The sequence below is a fragment of the Dama dama genome, chromosome X, assembly GCF_033118175.1.
Source record: "Dama dama isolate Ldn47 chromosome X, ASM3311817v1, whole genome shotgun sequence".
NCBI lineage: Eukaryota > Metazoa > Chordata > Mammalia > Artiodactyla > Cervidae > Dama > Dama dama.
In genome coordinates this window covers 93083838-93106382 of record NC_083714.1, presented here as the reverse complement: position 1 = coordinate 93106382, position 22545 = coordinate 93083838, and the positions used below count along the sequence as shown (strand labels likewise).

The 22545-nt window shown below is 38.3% G+C and overlaps 1 protein-coding gene across 1 annotated transcript in view; it reads left to right on the top strand.

Annotated features, from left to right (window-relative positions):
* YIPF6 (Yip1 domain family member 6) overlaps window positions 1-21760 on the top strand; it is a 103583-nt gene extending 81823 nt beyond the window's left edge. Inside the window, exon 7 of the mRNA XM_061137372.1 lies at window positions 21217-21760. Coding sequence (XP_060993355.1) covers window positions 21217-21290 — 74 coding nt within the window. The 3' untranslated portion in view covers window positions 21291-21760. The remainder of the gene's footprint in view (window positions 1-21216) is intronic.
* Window positions 21761-22545: the final 785 nt, after the last annotated feature.

Below are 22545 nucleotides of genomic sequence, written 5' to 3'. Positions count from 1 at the left end.
ACTTTTTTCAATTTAAGTCTGAATTTGACAATAAGGAGTTCATGACCTGAGCCATAGTCAGCTTCTGGTCTTATTTTTGCTGACTGTATAGAGCTTCTCCATCGTTGGCTGCAAAGAATATAATCAATCTGATTTCAGTATTGACCATCCGGTGATGCCCATGTGTAGAGTCTTCTCTTGCGGAAGAGGGTGTTTGCTATGACCCGTGCATTCTCTTTGCAAAACTCTGTTAGCCTTTGTCTTGCTTCGTTTTGTACTCCAAGGCCAAATTTACATGTTACTCCAGGTATTTCTGGACTTCCTACTTTTGCATTCCAATCCCCTATAATGAAAAGGACATCTTTTTTGGATGTTAGTTCTAGAAGGTCTTGTAGTTCTTCATAGAACTGTTCAACTTCAGCTTCTTCAGCATTACTTCTTGTGGCATAGACTTGGATTGCTGTGATATTGAATGGTTTGCCTTGGAAATGAATAGAGATCATTCTGTGTTTTTTGAGACCACTTCCAAGTACTGCATTTTGGACTCTTTTGTTGACTATGATGGCTACTCCATTTCTTCTAAGGGATTCTTGCCCACAGTAGTAGATAAGGTCATCTAAGTTAAATTCACCCATTCCAGTCCATTTTAGTTCACTGATTCCTAAAATGTCGATGTTCACTCTTGCCATCTCCTGGTTGATCACTTCCAGTTTGCCTTGATTCATGCCAGGTTCCTATGCAATGTTGCTCTTTAGAACATCAGACATTATTTCCATCACCAGTCACATCCACAACTGAGTGTTGTACAATAGGGCAGGAAAAATAAAGGGTCTAAAATTATATAAAACAAAAATAAACTATTTATATTTGTAGAGTACATAATTGTTTCCATGGAAAATCCTAAGAAATTTGCAGAACTACTAGACTTAATAAATGAATTTAACAAGTTTGGAGGATACAAGGTTAATGTTAGAACATCAGATGTGATTTTATATACTAGTTGTATAGGTTTGAAAATTAAATTCAAAACTATACAATAGTATCAAAAACATAAAATCCTTAGGAGTAAATTTAACAAGAAACATACAAGATCTTCACTCTGAAAGCTACAAGGCATGGCTAAGAAAACTTAAGAAAGACCTGAGTAAGTGGTGATATAAACCACATCTATGTATTGGAAGATTCGATATTGTTAAGATGCTGGTTCTCCCCAAACTGATCTCTCTATTCCTGATGAAAGAAATTAGAAAGCTTGTCAGGAGAAAACACAAAGACCAAATTTGTTAAGAAGAATAGTATGCATCATCATATCAATGGAAGCCAGGTGCTATTCATTAAGAAAATGGTGAGATTACTCAGACATCTAAACAGAAATAGGGATTTATTGTTGTCTAAAACATTGGAAAAATGTCCTCAAAGGCATTTCAGAGGCCACTGGGGTTGCCTCTCCCATCATAAGCCCATGGTGAAAGGGCCCGAGGGGCAGAATGAGTTCACAACTCTGCTCCTTGCATTCCTGTACTAAAATCATCTACCCCTTTGAAGGGTACATAGTGGTAGCATAGTGAGGTCACTCAGTTGTGTCCGACTCTGTGTGACCCTATGGACTGTAGCCTACCAGGCTCCTCTATCCATGGGATTTTCCAGGCAAGAGTAATGGGGTGGGTTTCCATTTCCTTCTCCACTGAAGGGTACAGATGGTGTAATTTGGCTGTGTAGGTGCAGTGCTATCTCTACCAGTGTAGAGTGCCTAAGCCATGGGATCATGGTTACCTCCACCTAGATTTTTTTTTTTTGGCTTTGCTGGGTCTTTGTTGTGGCATGCAGACTTTCTCTAGTTGAAGCATATGGGCCTCTCTAGTTGTGGCACTAGAAAGTTGTGGCACTAATTTGCTGTAGGGCCTAGTTTCCCTACAGCATGTGGGATCCTAGTTCCCTGAGTAGGGATTGAATTCATGTCCCCTGCATTGGAAGGTGGATTTTTAATCACTGGATCACCAGGGAAGTGGCCCCACCTAGATTTTGAAGTATGGTGTCATTTTTAGCCACAGGTACATGACCCAGTCAGAGGACTATGTGGACAGACCCTGCTAAGGCAATGTCTAATGGAACTCTAGGGCCAGACTATCCTTGCAACTGCAGACTGGCAGGTGACATATGTGTGTGTGTGTGTGTGTGTGTGTGTGTGTGATTCTAGCATGAGAGAGTGGCAAGCATGTGACTCCAATCCATTAGAGCTGCAGAATGAGCTTTGGCCAGCAAAGCTGTAGGGGCAGGGTCGCCAAAAACTGAAGGACCGCTGCTCCAGTGTGTCCAGAAGGTTCCTCTACTTGAGTGGTCATTAAAATTTTGGACTTGCTTTGAACCTGTTTCCATTTTCTTCTTTCTTATGTCTCCCTTTTAGAATAAGAATGTCTATCCTATGCCTGTCTCATCATTGTATTTTGAAAGCACATAACTTATTTGATTTTTTAAGTTCATAGCTGGATAGAAATTCCCCCTAGAATGGATTTTACCTTAAGTTTCACCCATATCTCCTCTAGATGCTTTAGATGAGACTTTGGATTTACAGTTTTGAATTGATGGCATGTGATAAGGACATGAATGTCAGAGGGTGGGGAACAGGAACAGAATAATTGGACTGAATGTTTCCCCTCAAAATTTATATGTTAAAATTTTAGTAGCCATTGTGATGGTATTAGGAAGTTGGGCCTTGGAAAGTTCTCAGGTTGTGAGTGTAGAGTCCTCAGGAATGGGATTAGTGTCCTTAGAAAAGAGGCCTGAGAGGGCTCCCTTGCCCTCTTCTACCAGGAAGGATACAAGAAGAAGTCTGCAACCCAGAAGAGGCCCTCACTGACTGTGCTGGAACCATGATCTTGGACTTCCAGTCTTTAAAACTGTGAGAAATAAATTTCTGTTGCTTATAAGCCACCCCAGACTTCCCTGTGGCTCAGATGGTAAAGAATCTATCTGCAATGTGAGAGACCCAGGTTCGATCCCAGGACTAGGAAGATCCCTTGGTGAAGGAAATGGCAATCCACTCCAGTATTCTACCCCAGAGAATTCCATGGACAGAGGAGCCTGGCAAGCTACAGTCCATGGGGGTCGCAAAGAGTTGGACACGACTGAGTGACTACACTTTCACTTTCACTTATAAGCCATCCAGCCTGTAGTATTTTGTTATAGCAGCCCAAGCAGACTAAGACGTATTTCAAAATGAGTTAAAGACTTAAACATAAGTCCTGAAACTGTAAAATTCTAAAATAAAGGGAGAAAGCCCTACCGCATTGGTTAATACAATTACTAATGCAATTATTTCTTGGATATGATATGAAAAGCACAGGTGATAAAAGCAAAAGTTAGGTGAGTGGACTACATCAAACTAAAAAACTTTTGCACAGCAAAGAAAATAATCAACAGGGTGACAACCTATGAAATGAGAGAAAACGTTTGCAAACTATATATCTGACATATCCTCTTGATGAGAATAAAAGGAGAGTGAAAAAACTGGCTTGAAACACAACATTAAAAGAACTAAGATCATGGTATCTATCCTATCCCATCACTCCATGGCAAATAGAAGGGGAAAAAGTGAATGCAGTGACAGATTTTATTTCCCTGGGCTCTAAAATCATTGCAGACATTGACTGCAGCCATGAAATTAAAAGACGCTTGCTCCTGGGAAGGAAAGCTATGATAAACATAAACAGTGTATTAAAAGGAGGAAACAGCATTTTGCTGACAAAGGTCCATATAGTCAAAGCTATTGTTTTTCCAGTAGTCATGTATGGATGTGAGAGTGGGACCGTAAAGAAGTCTAAGCACCAGAGAATTGATGCTTTTGAGTTGTGGTGCTGAAGAAGCCCCTTGAGAGTCCTTTGGACTGCAAGGAGATCAAAGCAGTGGATCCTGAATGAAATAAACCCTGAATATTCATTGGAAGGACTGATGCTGAAGCTCCAATATTTTGACCACTTGATGCAAAGAGCTGACTCATTGGAAAAGACCCTGATGCTGGGAAAGATTGAAAGCAAAAGGAGAAGGGGACAGCAGAGATAGTTGTATAGCATCACTGACTCAATGGACATGAATTCGAGCAAACTCTGGGAGGTAGTGGAGGACAGAGAAGCCTGGCATGCTGTAGTCCACGGGGTCACAAAGAGTTCGACACAGTTTAGCAACTGAAAATCAGCAACAATATATCTGACAAGGGGTTAGTATCTGAAATATATAAAGAACTCCTACAACTGAATAGCACAAAAATAAAACAACCCAATTAAAAAGTGGCCAAGAGAGTTAAATAGACATCTCTCCAAAGAAAATATACAAATGGCCAAATTATGAAATAATGAATAATTATTGAAATTATGAAATTATTTCTTGAAATTATTTAAATTATGAATAATTTCATAATTATATGAAAATATTCTATACCACTAATCTTTAGAGAAATGCAAATTAAAACCACACGATATCATCTCACACTTGTTATGATGGCCATTATGTTAAAAAAAAACAACAACAACAACCAGAAAACAGAAAACAATGAGTGTTGGTGGATATAGAGAAATTGGTTGGTGGGTGATGTAAAATGGTGCAGCTACTATGAAAAACAGTATGGAGGCTTCTCAAGAAAATAAAAATAGAACTAGCACATGATCCAGCAATCTTACATCTGCATATTTGTCCAAAAGAAATGAAAACAAGATCTTGTAAATATATTTTTCTTCCATATTCATTGCTGCATTATTGGCAATAACTAAGAGGTGGAAACAACCTAAGTGTCCATTGACAGATAAATGGAGAAAGAAAATGTTTCATATACAGAATATTGTAAAAGCTAAAATTTTATGGAATAGCAAAGAATTTCAAATAGACAAACAATCTTGAAAAGTTGAGGCACTCTGACTTACCAATTTCAAGACTTACTACACAGCTGTAATAATCAAGACTGTGGTACTGGAATAAAAAGAAAGATATATATATAGACCAGTGAAATAAAACTGAGAGTCTGTAAATAAATCAATATGTTTATAGTTATATTAGTCTGCCATAATAAAGTACCAGAGACAGCAGCATGGATTGAACAACTAAAGTTTATTTCCTCATGATTATCGATGCTTGATATCTGAAATAAAGGTTTTGTCAGGAATGATTGCTTCTGGGCTGCTCTCCTTGGCATTTAGATGGCCACCTCCAACGTATTTCCTCACATGGTCTTCTCTCTGTGTATGTTTGTATCCAGATCTCTTATAAGAGCACCAGTTATATTGGACTAGGGCCCACCCTTAGACTTCATTTTAACATAATTGCTTCTTTAAAAACCCAAATTCAATCACATTCTGAAGTACTGGAGGTTAGGACTTTAATAGATAAATTTTGATTTTTTTAATGAGTTCCAAGATCAATCAATGAGAAAGAATAGTATTTTCAACAAATAATGTGGACAAAAATGGATATTCTGGATAACCAGAATGAATTTTGTTCCCTACCTCACATCCTATATATTTAACCCATGATGTATCAAAGACCTAAATGTAATATATAAAACTATAGAACTGTTAGATTTAAAAATAGGTGTAAATCTGAGCGACTTTGGATTAGGCAACTACTTCTTATATATGCCTCCAAAAGTAAAAGCAATCAAAGAAAAAAGACAAATTAGATTTTGTAGATATTAAAAACTTGTGTGTCAAAGCAAACTATCAAGAAAGTGAAAAGACAACCCAGAGAATGGGAGAAAATATTTTCAAATTATATATCATTATCAAGTGACCAAAATATATAAAGAAAACTTAAAACTCAACAATAAATAAAAAGACAACCCAATATAAAACTAAGTAAAGGATTTGAATAGACATTTCTCCAAAGAAGATATATAAATGACCAATAAGTGCATTAAAAAGTGCTTGAGATAATTAACCAATAAGGAAGTGCAAGTAAAACCACAACGAAACACTACTTCATATCCATTAGGATAGCTATCATCAAAAATAAAGACAATAATAAATGTTGGTGAAGATGCTGAGAAATTAGAGCCCTGATACATTGCTGGAAAGAATATAAAATAGTGTAGTCACTGTGTAAAACAGTTTGACAATTCCTTAAAAATTAAATACAGAATTACCTTATGACCCAACAGTTCCACTCCTAGATACATATGAAGAGGATTTAAAATATATGCTCAAACAAAACTTATTTAAATGATAATAGCAGCAATATTTATAACTGCCAAAAAGTAGAAACAATCAAAAAGTCCATGAACTGATGAATGAATAAACAAAATGTGGTAAATCCATACAATGGAATATTATTCATCCATTTAAAAAAACAAGTATTATTACTTGCTACAACATGGATGAATCTCGAAAACTTTATGCCAGGTAAAAAAAGCTAGTTACAAAGGTCACATATTATTTGATTCCATTCAAATGAAACGTTCAGAACAGATAAATCCATAAAGACAAAACAGATTAGTGGTTTCCAAGGGACATAGGGAGGAGAAATTGGGACTAGTTGCTACCATGTATGGGGTAATAGAAATGTTCTATGTATATATAGTGGTGGTGGTAGTTGCACATAATGAATACATTAAAAATCAATGAAGTGCAAACTTCAAGACTGTGAATTTTATATCATGTCAATTATTGTTGTTTTTCAGTTGCTCAGCCATGTCCAACTCTTAGTGACCCGATGGACTACAGCACACCAGGCTTCCCTGTCCTTCACAATCTCCTGGAGTTTCCTCAGACTCAGTTCCATTGAGTTGGTGATGCCATCCAACCATCTCATCCACTGTCAACCCCTTCTCCTTTTGCTTTCAATCTTTCCCAGCTTCAGGGTCTTTTCCTATGAGTTGGCTCTTCGCATCAGGTGGCTAAAGTGTTGGAGTTTCAGCTTCAGTATCAGTCCTTCCAGTGAATATTCAGGGTTGGTTTCCTTTAGGATTAACAGGTTTGATCTCCTTGTTGTCCAAATTACTCTAAAGAGACTTCTCCAGTGCCACAATTGGAAAGCATCAGTTCTTCAGTGCTCAGCCTTCTTTACGGTACAACTCTCACATCCATACATGACTACTGGAAAAACTATAGCTTTGACTATATGGACCTTTGTCAGCAAAGGGAAATCTCTGATTTTGAATAAGCTGTCTAAGGTTTGTCATAAAGCAGCTAGCGTCTTTTAATTTCATGGCTGCAGTCAACAGCCACAATGATTTTGGAGTCCGAGAAAATAAAGTCTGTCACTGTTTCCATTGTTTCCTCATCTATTTGCCATGAAGTGATGGAACTGGATGCCATGATCTTAGTTTTTTTTTTTTTTAATATTTTTATTTTAATTGGAGGCTAATTACTTTAGAATATTGTATTGGTTTTGCCATACATTGATATGAATCCGCCACTGGTGCACATGTGTTCCCCATCCTGAACCCCCCTCCCACCTCCCTCCCCATCCCATCCCTCTGGGTAATCCCAGTGCACCAGCCCCGAGCACCCTGCATCATGCATCGAACCTGGACTGGTGATCCATTTCACATATGATAATATACATGTTTCAATGCCATTCTCCCAAATCATCCCACCCTTGCCCTCTCCCACAGAGTCCAAAAGATTGTTCTATACATCTGTGTCTCTTTTATTGTCTCACATATAGGGTTATTGTTACCATCTTTCTAAATTCCATATATATGCATTAGTATACTGTATTGGGGTTTTTATTTCTGGCTTACTTCACTCTGTATAATAGGCTCCAATTTCAGCCACCTCATTAGAACGGATTCAAATGTATTCTTTTTAATGGCTAAGTAATATTCCATTCTGTATATATACCACAGCTTTCTTATCCATTCGTCTGCTGATGGACATCTAGGTTGCTTCCATGTTCTGGCTATTATAAACAGTGCTGCGATGAACATTGGGGTACATGTGTCTGTTTCAATTCTGGTTTCCTCGGTGTGTGTGCCCAGGAGTGGAATTGCTGGGTCATATGGCAGTTCTATTTCCAGTTTTTTAAGGAATCTCCACACCGTTCTCCATAGTGGCTGTACTAGTTTGCATTCCCACCAACAGTGTAAGAGGGTTCCCTTTACTCCACACCCTCTCCAGCATTCATTGCTTGTAGACTTTTCGATAGCAGTCATTCTGACTGGTGTGAAATGGTACCTAATTGTGGTTTTGATTTGCATTTCTCTGATAATGAGGGATGTTGAGCATCTTTTCATGTGTTTGTTAGCCGTCTGTATGTCTTCCTTGCAGAAATGTCTATTTAGTTCTATGGCCCACTTTTTGATTGGGTCGCTTATTTTTCTGGAACTGAGCTTCAGGAGTTGCTTGTATATTTTTGAGATTAATTCTTTGTCAGTTGCTTCGTTTGCTATTATTTTCTCCCATTCTGAAGGCTGTCTTTTTACCCGGCTTATAGTTTCCTTTGTTGTGCAAAAGCTTTTAATTTTAATTAGGTTACATTTTTTATTTTTGCTTTTATTTCCAGTATTCTGAGAGGAGGGTCATAGAGGATCCTGCTGTGATTTATGTCAGAGAGTATTTTGCCTATGTTTTCCTCTAGGAGTTTTATAGTTTCTGGCCTTACATTCAGATCTTTAATCCATTTTGAGTTTATTTTTGTGTATGGTGTTAGAAAGTGTTCTAGTCTCATTCTTTTACAAGTGGTTGACCAGTTTTCCCAGCACCACTTGTTAAAGAGATCATCTTTTCTCCATTGTATATTCTTGCCTCCTTAGTTGAAAATAAGGTGTCCATAGGTGTGTGGATTTATCCCTGGGCTTTCTATTTTGTTCCATGGATTTATATTTCTGTCTTTGTGCCAGTACCATACTGTCTTGATGAATGTGGCTTTGTAGTAGAGCCTGAAGTCAGGCAGGTTGATTCCTCCAGTTCCATTCTTTTTTCTCAAGACTGCTTTGGCTATTCGAGGTATTTTGTATTTCCATACAAATTGTGAAATTATTTGTTCTAGTTCTGTGAAAAATACCGTTGGTAGCTTGATAGGGATTCCATTGAATCTGTAGATTGCTTTGGGTAGTATAGTCATTTTCACTATATTGATTCTTCCAATCCATGAACATGGTATATTTCTCCATCTATCTGTGTCCTCTTTGATTTCTTTCACCAGTGTTTTATAGTTTTCTATATATAGGTCTTTTGTCTCTTTAGGTAGATATACTCCTAAGTATTTTATTCTTTTTGTTGCAATGGTGAATGGAGTTGTTTCCTTAATTTTTCTTTCTGTTTTCTCATTTTCAGTGTATAGAAATTCAAGAGATTTCTGTGTGTTGATTTTATATCCTGCAACATTACTATATTCATTGATTAGCTCTAGTAATTTTCTGGTGGAGTCTTTAGGGTTTTCTATGTAGAGGATCATGTCATCTGCAATCAGTGAGAGTTTTACTTCTTCTTTTCCAATCTGGATTCTTTTTATTTCCTTTTCTGCTTGGATTGCTGTGGCCAAAACTTCCAACACTATGCTGAATAGTAGTGGTGAGAGCGGGCATCCTTGTCTTGTTCCTGACTTTAGGGGAAATGCTTCCAATTTTTCACCATGGAGGATAATGTTTGCTGTGGGTTTGTTGTATATAGCTTTTATTATGTTGAGGTATGTTCCTTCTATTCCTGCTTTCTTGAGGGTTTTTTTTTTTAATCATAAATGTGTGTTGAATTTTGTCAAAGGCTTTCTCTGCATCTATTGAGATAATCATATGGTTTTTATCTTTCAATTTGTTAATGTGGTGTATTACATTGATTCATTTGTGGATATTGAAGAATCCTTGAATCCCTGGGATGATGCCCACTTGGTCATGATGTATGATCTTCTCAATATGCTGTTGGATTCTGTTTGCTAGAATTTTGTTCAGGATTTTTTGCATCTATGTTCATCAGTGATATTGGCCTTTTTTTGTGGCATCTTTGTCAGGTTTTGCTATTAGGATGATGGTGGCCTCACAGAATGAGTTTGGAAGTTTACCTTCCTCTGCAATTTTCTGGAAGAGTTTAAGTAGGATCGGTGTTAGCTCTTCTCTAAATTTTTGGTAGAATTTAGCTGTAAAGCCGTCTGGTCCTGGGCTTTTGTTTGCTGGAAGATTTCTGATTACAGTTTCAATTTCTGTGCTTGTGATGGGTCTCTTAAGATTTTCTATTTCTTCCTGGTTCAGTTTTGGGAAGTTGTAGTTTTCCAAGAATTTGTCCATGTCTTCCAAGTTGTCCATTTTATTGGCTTATAGTTGCTGATAGTAGTCTCTTATGATCCTTTGTATTTCTATGTTGTCTGTTGTGATCTCTCCATTTTCATTTCTAATTTTGTTGATTTGATTTTTCTCCCTTTGTTTCTTGATTAGTCTGGCTAATGGTTTGTCAATTTAATTTATCTTCTCAAAGAATCAGCTTTTGGCTTTGTTGATTTTTGCTATGGTCTCTTTAGTTTCTTTTGCATTTATTTCTGCCCCAATTTTTAAGATTTCTTTTCTTCTACTAACCCTGGGGTTCTTCATTTCTTCCTTTTCTAGTTGCTTTAAGTGTAGAGTTAGTTTATTTATTTGACTTTTTTCTTGTTTCTTGAGGTAAGCCTCTATTGCTATGAACCTTCCCCTTAGCACTGCTTTTACAGTGTCCCATAGGTTTTGGGTTGTTATGTTTTCAATTTCATTCGTTCCTATGCATATTTTGATTTCTTTTTTGATTTCTTCTGTGATTTTTTGGTTATTCAGCAGGGTGTTGTTCAGCCTCCATATGTTGGAATTTTTAATAGTTTTTCTCCTGTAATTGGCATCTAATCTTACTGCATTGTGGTCAGAAAAGATGCCTGTAATGATATCAATTTTTTTTAATTTACCAAGGCTACATTTATGGCCCAGGATGTGATCTATCCTGGAGAAGGTTCCATGTGCACTTGAGAAGAAGGTGAAATTCATTGTTTTGGGGTGAAATGTCCTATAGATATCAATTGGGTCTAACTGGTCTATTGTGTCATTTAAAGTTTGTGTTTCCTTGTTAATTTTCTGTTTATTTGATCTATACATAGGTGTGAGTGGGGCATTAAAGTCTCCTGCTATTATTGTGTTTTTGTTAATTTCCCCTTTCATACTTGTTAGCATTTGTCTTACATATTGCAGTGCTCCTATGTTGGGTGCATATATATTTATGATTGTTATATCTTCTTCTTGGATTGATCCTTTGATCATTATGTAGTGTCCGTCTTTGTCTCTTTTCACAGCCTTTGTTTTAAAGTCTATTTTATCTGATATGAGTATTGCTATTCCTGTTTTCTTTTGGTCTCTATTTGCATGAAATATTTTTTTCCAGCCCTTCACTTTCAGTCTGTGTGTGTCTCTTGTTTGGAGATGGGTCTCTTGTAGACAACATATATAGGGGTCTTGTTTTTGTATCCATTCAGCCAGTCATTGTCTTTTGGTTGGGGCATTCAACCCATTTACATTTAAGGTTATTGTTGATAAGTATGATCCCGTTGCCATTTACTTTATTATTTTTGGTTCGAGTTTATACACCCTTTCTGTGTTTCCTGTCTAGAGAAGATCCTTTAGCATTTGCTGGAGAGCTGGTTTGGTGGTGCTGAGTTCTCTCAGCTTTTGCTTGTCTGTAAAGCTTTTGATTTCTCCTTCATATCTGAATGAGATCCTTGCTGGGTACAGTAATCTGGGCTGTAGGTTTTTTCTTTCATCGCTTTAAGTATGTCCTGCCATTCCCTTCTGGCCTGAAGAGTTTCTATTGAGAGATCAGCTGTTATCCTCATGGGAATCCTCTTGTGTGTAATTTGTTGCTTTTCCCTTGCTGCTTTTAATATTTGTTCTTTGTGTTTGATCTTTGTTAACTTTATTAATATGTGTCTTGGAGTGTTTCACCTTGGGTTTATCCTGTTTTGGACTCTCTGGGTTTCTTGGACTTGGGTGATTATTTCCTTCCCCATTTTATGGAGGTTTTCAACTATTATCTCCTCAGGTATTTTCTCATGGTCTTTCTTTTTGTCTTCTTCTTCTGGGACTCCTATGATTCGAATGTTGGGGCGTTTAACATTGTTCCAGAGGTCTCTGGGGTTGTCTTCATTTCTTTTAATTCTTTTTTCCTTTTTCCTCTCTGTTTCATTTATTTCTACCATTCTATCTTCTACCTCACTTATCCTATCTTCTGCCTCCGTTATTCTACTGTTGGTTCTCTCCAGAGTGGTTTTGATCTCATTTATTGCATTATTCATTATATATTGACTCTTTTCTATTTCTTCTAGGTCCTTGTTAAACTTTTCTTGCATCTTCTCGATCCTTGTCTCCAAGCTATTTATCTGTAACTCCATTTCGTTTTCAAGATCTTAGATCATTTTCACTATCATTATTCAGAATTCTTTATCAGGTAGAGTCCCATATGTCTTCCTTTTTTGTTTGGTTTGGTGGGCACTTATCCTGTTCCTTTACCTGTTGGGTATTTCTCTGCCTTTTAATCTTGCTTATATTGCTGTGTTTGGGGTGGCCTTTCCATATTCTGGCAGTTTGTGGTTCCTCTTTATTGTGGAGGTTCCTCACTGTGGGTGGGGTTGGATAGGTGGCTTGTCAAGGTTTCCTGGTTAGGGAAGCTTGTCTCAGTGTTCTGGTGGGTGGAGCTGGATTTCTTCTCTCTGGAGTGCAATGAAGTATCCAGTAATGAGTTTTGAGATGTCAATGGGTTTGGTGTGACTTTGGGCAGCCTGTATATTGAGGTCAGGGCTATGTCCCTGTGTTGCTGGATAATTTGCGTGGTATATCTTGCTCTGGAACTTCTTGACCCTTGGGTCGTGCTTGGTTTCAGTGCAGGTATGGAGGTGTTTGATGAGCTCCTATCGATTAATGTTCCCTGGAGTCAGGAGTTCTCTGGTGTTCTCAGGATTTGGACTTAAACCTCCTGCCTCTGGATTTCAGTCTTGTTCTTCCAGTAGCCTCAAGACTTCTCTATCTATACAGCACTGATGATAAAACGTTTAGGTTAATGATGAAAAGTTTCTCCACAGTGAGGGACACCTGGAGAGGTACACAGAGTTACGTGGAAAAGAGAAGAGGGAGGAAGGAGATAGAGGTGACCAGGAGAAGAAGAGGGGGAATCAAAGGGGGAGAGAACAAGCTAGCCAGTAATCACTTCCCTGTGTGCTGTCCACAGTAAGGACCCCTCAGAGAGGTTCACGGAGTTACACAGAGAAGAGAAGATGGAGGAAGGAGACAGAGGTTGCCAGGAGGATAAAAGGGGGAATCAAAAGGAGAGAGACAGATCTAACCAGTAATCAGTTCCCTAAGTGTTCTCCACAGCCCGGAACACACAAAGAGATTCACAGAGTTGGGTAGAGAAGAGAAGGGGAAGGAAGGAGATAGTGGCGACCTGGTAGAGAAAAAGGAGAGTCAAAAGGGGGAGAGAGTGATCAAGCCAGTAATCTCGCTCACAAGTAAAAACGGGTACTGAAGATTGGGTTCTTAAAGGTACAAAATTGATAACAAATACCAAAAAACAAAGATTAAAAATCTAGAGTAGAGGTTAGATTCTCAAAAATACAATATTAAAGAAAAAAACAAAGTCACAAAAATTATAACATATATATATACATACATATGAAGTTTGCTTTAAAAATAGAGTTTTTTTGTAAAGTAATAGTAGGCTATAAAAATGAAAATTAAAGGAGTAGTAGAGGACTTAAAAAAATGATAATAGTAAAAATATATCTAGGACTTTCTCTTGTGTTGTGAACAGTGTGGGGTGGTCAGTTCATTTTCAGATAGTTCCTTGATCCAGCTTGTACTTCTCAAAATCTATAGGCCCCTTCCTATGTAGTTGCTGCTAACTGCAGGGTTTTAATCTATTGCACCTGTCACTTCCAAAACAGTTCCCTCTGTTTATTTTAGCTTCTTCTGTTTGCTGGTCTCTTCAGTGTCTAATTTCTGCCCTGACACAAGGGGGCGGTGGTGATCAGTTTTTTAGGCTTACCTGTTCAGTCATGCTCTGGGGAGGGAGGAACACTGCAAACAAATATCACTGGTGTGTGTAGGGAGTGCTCACAGTGTCTTGGCCACACTGGGTTTGCCCCCGCTCACGTTGTGTGTGCTTTCCCAGTCTACACTGTTCAGGCTCTAGGTTGCTCTGCCGGGAACTGTCTGCGGTGGGTCCTGGGTTGCATGCACTTCCCAGGTCTAAGCCACTCAGGTTCAGGTTCTCAGGTACTCCACAAAGGCACAGACTCGGTTGACCCTGCGTTTTGTGCCCTTCCCAGGTCCAAGCAGCTCAGGTGACCAGGTGCTTGTCAAGGGCAGTCGCCCCCAGTTGGGGAATGCGTCTTATCGTCCCTCCCCCGCCCCTGTCCCAGCCGCTCCGTTTTCTGGGTGTACAACAGGACGCACCTTTCCAGGTGTGCCGTGTGTCTATTCTGGGGAGCTGATCTCTGGCTGTGACCCTCCTGTCAGGTGTCGACCATCCAGAATCCCAAGAAGTCTTGGTTAGCAGAGAAGTCTGACTGCATTTTGGTATAGGGTGCCTCTCTGGGGCCTCAATTGCCCGCTTCCAGCTCTGGCTGCCCTCGCCTGCCTGTCTCCTGTGGTCTGGTCCGCAGCCAGCTAGCTCTGCTCAGTCCTTTGTTTTGTGAGCCGGCCTGGCGGTGTCTTAGGTTAGGGCTTTTCACAGGATAGCTATCCCACAATCTGGGTTGCTATCTCAAGTTAGTTCCCTCAGATTGCCCTCGGGGTATTTGCCCAGTCCTTACCCTAAGCAATGCAGCCCGCGCCTCCCTGCCACTCCCCCACTTGCTAGTCAGGATGTGAGCGTCTGGGCTGCTGCTCTGCTGGGAGTTGCTGTTAGGCACATAATCTGTGTGTTTTAATTATTTATTTATTTTTCCTCCCGGTTTTGTTGCCCTCTGAGGTTCCAAGGCTTGCCACAGACTCGCAGGTGGGAGTGTTTCCTGGTGTTTGGAAACTTATCTCTTTTTTAAGACTCCCTTCCCGGGACGGATCTCCTTCCCTCCCTCTTTTGTCTCTCTTTTTATTTTTATATTTTTTCCTACCTCCTTTCAAAGACAATGGACTGCCTTTCTGGGTGCCTGATGTCCTCTGTCAGAATTCATAAGTTGTTTTGTAGAATTTGCTCAGCGTTCAAATGTTCTTTCAGTGAATTTGTGGGGGAGAAAGTGGTCTCCCCATCCTATTCCTCCCATCTTAGGACAGCCCCCGATCTTAGTTTTTTGAATGTTGAGTTTTAAGCCAGCTTTTTTCATTCTCAGCTGTTTGTAAGGCCTCCTCAGACAACCATTTTGCCCTTTTGCATTTCTTTTTCTTGCGGATGGTTTTGATCACTGCCTCCTCTACAGTGTTATAAACCTCTGTTCTTCAGGCACTCTGTCTATCAGATCTAATCCTTTGAGTCTATTTGTCACTTCCACTGTATAATCATAAGGGATTTGATTTAGGTCATATCTGAATGGCCTAGTGGTTTTCCCTACTTCTTCAATTTAAATCTGAATTTTGCAATAAGGAGCTCATGATCTGAGTCACAGTCAGCTCCAGGTCTTGTTCTTACTGACTGTATAGAGTTTCTCCATCTTCAGTGAGAAAGAATATAATCATTCTGATTTTGATATTGACCATCTGGTGACATCCATGTGTAGAGTTGTCTCTTGTGTTGTTGGAAGAGGGTGTTTTCTATAACCAGTGCATTTTCTTGGCAAAACTCTGATAGCCTTTGCCCTGCTTCATTTTATACTCCAAGGACAAATTTGCCTGTTACTTCAGGTATCTCTTGACTTCCTACTTATGTATTCCAGTCCCCTATGATGAGAAGGACATTTTTTTGGTGTTAGTTCTAGAAGGTATTGTAGGTCTTCATAGAACCATTCAACTTCTTCTCCTGCATTAGTGATTGAGGCATAGACTTGGATTACTGTGATGTTGAATTTTTTGCCTTGGAAACAAACAGATCATTCTGTCATTTTTGTGATTGCATCCAAGTACTGCATTTTGGACTCTTTTGTTGACTATGAGGGCTACTCCATTTCTTCTTAGGGATTCTTGCCCACAGTAGTAGATATAATGGTCATCTGAATTAAATTTGCCCATTCAGGTCCATTTTAGTTCACTGATTCTTAAAATGTCGATGTTCACTCTTGCCATCTACTGTTTGACCACTTCCAATTTACCTTGATTCATGGACCTAACATTCTAGAGTCCTGTGCAATATTGTTCTTTGCAGCATCGTACTTTACATTCACCACCAGACACACCCACAACTGTGTGTCATTTCTGCTTTGGCTCATCCTCTTCATTCTTTCTGGAGCTATTTCTCTGTTCTTCTCCAGTAGCATATTTGACCCCTAACAACCTGGGGGGGTTCATCTTTCAGTGTCCTAACTTTTTGCCTTTTCATACTGTTCATGATGTTGTCAAGGCAAGAATGCTGAAGTGGTTTGCCATTCCCTTCTCCAGTGGCCCCAGATATGTCAAGTATGTCTCAGAGAAAAACAACAACAACAACGAGACAGCTTTACATACACTCCAGAATATTTATTATTAAAAACACTGCAATACCAAATCTTTTGAAGGATGTAAAACAACCATAAATCTTATAAATGGGTAGTGAAAATGTTATAACCACCTTAAAAACAGTTAGGCAATTCTTTCCTTTGGAGGAGGGCATGGCAACCCACTGCAGTAGTCTTGCGTGGAGTATCCCATGGACATAGGAGCTGGAGGGCTACCGTCCCTAGGGTTGCAAAGAGTTGAAATCAACTGAAGCGACTTAGCACACACAGGCAGTTCTTTTAAACATATGCATTCCCTATGACACAACAATTCCACACCTAAGTATGTATTCAAGAAGAATTGAAACATATTCACACAAAGACATGAACATGAATGCTCACAGTAGCCTTATTCATAGTAGCTCCAATCTGGAAACAATCCATATGTCTGTAACATGAGAAATGATTAACAGACAGTGATATACAATAATACACTACTCAACAACAAAATGGAATGAAATTATATATGTAACAACATGGATAAATCTATATAATGTGATGAATAGGGGAAAAACTTATACAAAAGGCATGCATTGTTGGATTATTTATTTCATATTTTGAATAATTGTAGCTGGTATTGTATTTTTCAGTTTTGGTTTCCATGTGTTCATTGCAAGTATACAGATGCATAACTGATTTTTATGTTTATCTTGTGTCTTATGACCATGTTGAACTCATTAGTTCTAGGAATTTTTTTGTAGATCCTTTGAGATTTTCTGTGTAGACAATCATGCCACCTGAAAATAGGGACAGTTTAATTTCTCCTTTGTAATCAGTACATTTTTTATTTCTTTCTTGCCTATTGGTAGGACTTCTAGAACTATGTTGAATAAGTGGTAAGAATTTTCCTGATCTTAGAGGGATAACATTTAAGATCTCATCATTAAGTATAATGTTAGCTTTAGGTTTTTTACAGAAAATGTGTATCAAATTGATGAAGTTGCCCTTTATTCTTATTTTTCTGAGAGTTTTTATTTTAAATCAAGAATGCACGCTGAATTTTGTCAAATGATTTTTATGCATCAACTGTTCAGATTCTGTGATTTTTTCTTCTTTAGCCTGTTAAAGAGGTGAATTAAATTATTTTATTTTCAAATACTGAACCAATCTTGTATCCCTGTGGTCCTTAATTAAACCTCATATTGTCAAGGTGCATAATTTCTATTATATACCACTGAATTCTATTTGCAAATATGTTATTAAGAATTTTTGTGTATATGTTTATGAGGGATACCAGTCTATAGTTTTCCTTTTTGTACTTTGTCTGGTTTTGTATTCAGGGTAATGCTGCCCTCGTAAATGACTTGGAAATTGTTTTCTATTTATTGGAAGATGTCGTGTAGACTTGTTAATTCTTTAAGTATTTGGTAGAATTCTCAATTTAAACAATCTGAGCTTGAGTTTTAAAATTATGATTTCAGTTACTTTAATAGTTATCAGTTCAGTTCAGTTCAGTCGCTCAGTTGTGTCTGACTCTTTGCGACCCCATGAATCGCAGCATGCCAGGCCTTCCTGTCCATCACCAACTCCCGGAGTTTACTCACACTCATGTCCATCGAGTCGGTGATGCCATCCAGCCATCTCATCCTCTGTCGTCCCCTTCTCCTCCTGCCCCCAATCCCTCCCAGCATCAGGGTCTTTTCCAATGAGTCAACTCTTCACATCAGGTGGCCAAAGTATTGGAGTTTCAGCTTCAGCATCAGTCCTTCCAATGAACACCCAGGACTTATCTCCTTTAGGATGGACTGGTTGGATCTCTTTGCAGTCCAAGGGACTCTCAAGAGTCTTCTGTAACACCACAGTTCAAAAGCATCAATTTTTCAGTGCTCAGCTTTCTTCACAGTCCAACTCTCACGTCCATACATGACCACTGGAAAAACCAATTATCTATTTCATATTAGATGAGTTGGAGTAATTTCTTTTCCAAGTAATTGGTCAATTTCACTTAAGTTATCAAATTGATGTGTGTAGAGTTGCTTGTAGTGTTCTTTTATTATCCTTTTGGTGTCCCAGGGTTTGTATTAATACCCTCTGTTCAATTCCTGATATTGGTAATTTGTGTGTGTGTTTTTTTTCCTTTGTCAGTCTCAGCAAAGTATTCGTAATTGTATTGGACTTAAAATATAGCGGCTCTTGGTTTCATTGTTGGGATTTCTCCATCGCTCAGTGGTAAAAGAATCCTCCTGCCAATTCAGGAGAACTGGGTTCAACCCCTGGGTCAGGAAGATCCCCTGGAGGTGGAAATGGCAACTCACTCCAGTATTCTTGCCAGGAAAACCCCATGGACACAGGAGTCTGGGGGGCTACAGTCCATAGGGACTCAAAGAGTTGGACACAACTGAGCATTCATGCACAATTTCATTGATTTTCTCTATTGATTTTCTGTTTTCATTTTCATTGATTTATACTTTTTATTAGTTCCTTACTTTGCCCTATTTTGGAATTACTTTGCTCTTCTAATTTCTTGTTGGAGAAGCATAATTTTTTTTAGATTCTCATTAATTATCTATTTTATACATAGTAGTATATATATGTCAATCCCTATCTCCTAATTCATCCCACTCCTCCTTCCTCTGTAGTATCCACAAGTTTGTTTTCTGTGTCTGTGTCTCTATTTCTGCTTTGCAAATAAGATCACCTATACCATTTTTCTAGATTCCACATGTATGCACTAATATACAATATTTGTTTTTCTCTTTCTGACTTACTTCACTCTGCATGACAGTCTCTAGGTCCATCCATGTCTCTGAGAATGACACAATTGTGTTTCTTGTTATGGCTGAGTAATATTCATTGTATATACGTACCACATCTTGTTTATCCATTCATCTGTTGATGGACATTTAGGTTGTTTCCATGTTCTGGCTATTATAGTGCCTCAATGAACATTGGGGTACAAGTGTCCTTTTGAATTATGATTTTCTCAGGGTATATATCCAGTAGTAGGATTTGGAGGTCATATAGTAACTCTAATTTTAGTTTTCTAAGGAACCTCATATTGTTCTCCACAGTGGCTGTAGGGTTTACATTCCCACCAACAGTGCATGAGGGTTCCCTTTTCTCCATACCCTCTCCAGAATTTATTGTTTGTAGACTTTTTGATGATGGGCATTCTGACCAATCCCTAGGTCGGGAATACCCCCAGGAGGAGGAAATGGCAACCCACTCCAGTATTCTTGCAGGGAAAATCCCATGGACACAGGAGCCTGGTGGGCTACAGTCCATAGGGTCACGAACAGCCAGACACAATTGAGCACGTATGCATGGTTCATCCTGACCAGCGTGAGGTGCTACCTCACTGTAGCTTTGGTTTGAATTTCTGTAATAATTAGTGATGTTGAGCATCTTTTCCTGTGTTTGTTGGCCCTCTGTATATCTTCCTTGGAGAGATGTCTGTTTAAGTCCTCCACCCATTTTTTTTTTTTGAGCTGCATGAGCTGTTTATATATTTGGGAGATTAATCCTTTGTCCATTGTTCCATTTGCAAATATATTCTCCCATGCTGAGGATTGTCTTTTTGTCTTATTTATGGTTTCTCTGGCTGTGCAAAAGTGTTTAAGTTTAATTAGGTCCCATTTGCAGCAAGGAAAAAGTGAAAAATAACATGCAAGACTCATTTCTGATTTTAATGATTTTAATTTCTCTGTCTCATCTGTCTAGTAAAAGGTCTGTGAATATTTTTGGCATTTGCAAAGGATCAACTATAGGGTTTACTGATTTTTTTCTATTGTTTTTCTATTCTTTATAACATTTAGTTTCTATCAAATATTTATTTTCTTCTTCTGCTGCCCAGATCTTAGTTTGCTATTCTTTTTCTAGTTTCCTAAAGTAGAAATTTAGATTACTGATTTGTGTTATTTTTTAGATATAGACTTGTGAAGCTATAGATTTCCTTCTAAGCACTACTTTAGCTTCATTTCATGCTACAGACTGAGTATTTGTGTCCCCTCAAAATGAATATGTTGAAATCTTAACCCCCCTAATGTGTTGGTATTCAGATGTGGGTCCTTTGGGAGGTAATTAGGTCATGAGGGTGAAGCCTTCCTGAATGAGATTAGTGTTCTTGTAAAAGAAACCCTAGAGAGGATATCTCATAAGTTTTGTGTTTAGTATTTTTTCATGCATCTCAAAGTTTTTTTTCATTTCTCTTATGATTTATTCTTTGGTCCATTGGTTATTTGCAATCATGTTACTTAATTTGCACGTATTTATGAATTTCCAAAAGTTCTTTCTGTTATCAATTACTAATTTTATTCTATTGTAGTTGTAGAACATACTATGTATAATTTCTATGCTTTCAAATTGATTGAGACTTCCTATATCATAATGTTATGATCTATCCTGGTGAATGTTCCATGTGCACTTGAGGTAAACCTGTATTCTGCTGTTGTTGTATGGAGTGTTCTATGAGCTGTATAGTTGGTATATAATATTGTTCAAGTCTTCTAAGGCCTTGTTGATCTTCTATCTAGCTGTTCTATGTGTAATTGAAAGTGGAATCATTGAAGTCTCCATCAAGTATTGTTGAATTGTCTATTTCTTCGTATCTGTTTTTACTTCATGTGTCTTGTGGGCTTCATTTTTTGGTTCATATACATTTATAATTATATCTTCTTGATAGATTAACTCTTCTATCATTACAATATATTTGCCTTTAGTAACAAATTCTAGTCAAAGCTATGGTTTTTCCAGGAGTCATGTATGGATGTGAGAGTTGGACTATAAAGAAAGCTGAGCACCGAAGAATTGATGCTTTTGAACTGTGATGTTGGAGAAGACTCTTGAGAGTCCCTTGGACTGCAAGGAGATCCAACCAGTCCATCCTAAAGGAAATCTGTCCTGAATATTCATTGGAAGGACTGATGCTGAAGCTGAAACTCCAATACTTTAGCCACCTGATGCGAAGAGCAGACTCATTTGCAAAGACCCTGATGAGGGGAAAGATTGAAGGCAGGAGGAGAAGGGGATGACAGGATGAGATGGTTGGATGGCATCACCAACTCAATGGATATGAGTTTGAGTAAACTCTGGGAGTTGGTGATGGACAGAGAGGCCTGGCATGCTCTAGTCCATGGGGTGGCAAAAAGTCAGACACGAATGAATGACTGAACGGAACTGAACAAATTTTATCTTATCTATTTTGTTTGATATTAATATAGCCACTCCAGCTCTCTTTTGATTACTGTTTGTATGGTATATCTTTTCCCAGTATTTTATTATATTTATTAGTATTAAAACAATGCTTTCAGTGAAGTGACAAAGTTGAAAAATCCAACTGAAGTGAATTAAAAAAAAATTATTTATTTGCTTGTGCTGGGTCTTAATTGTGGCACAAGGGCTCTTTCATCTTTGCTGTGGCATGTGAACTCTTAGTTGCAACATGTAGGATCTAGCTCCCTGACAAGAGATCAAACCCAGGCCTCTGGCATTGGAAGCAGGAAGTCTTAGCCACTGGACCACCAGGGAAGTCCCCTTTTCCCATCATTTTGCTTTCAATTTATTTGTGTTTTTGAGAAAAAGAATATCTCTTATTAATAGCACATACTTACATTATATCCATTCTTCAAATCTCTGCCTTTGATTGTAGTGCTTTAATCATTTGCATTCAATGTGAGTACTGATACCAGGTGGCTCAGACAGTAAAGAATATGCCTGCAATGCAGGAGACCTGGGTTCGATCCCTGGGTTGGGAAGATCCCTTGGAGGAGGGCATGGCAACCTAGTCCAGGATTCTTTCCTGGAGGATCCCCACATACAGAGGAGTCTGGTGGGCTACAGTCCATGGGACTTCAAAGAGTTAGACATGACTGAGCGACTTTCACTTATCCTCCATTCAGTTTAGTTCAGTTGCTCAGTCGTGTCCGACTCTACAACCCCATGAACTGCTATCCTCCATTAATAGTTCTCTAGGCTTCTTTTATGTTAAATATATATTTTCACTGTACTATTTTAATTTCTTTGTAATCTTTTTTACTGTAGTTTTTTATTGTTTTCTTACTTTTTCCCCATGGGGATTATAGT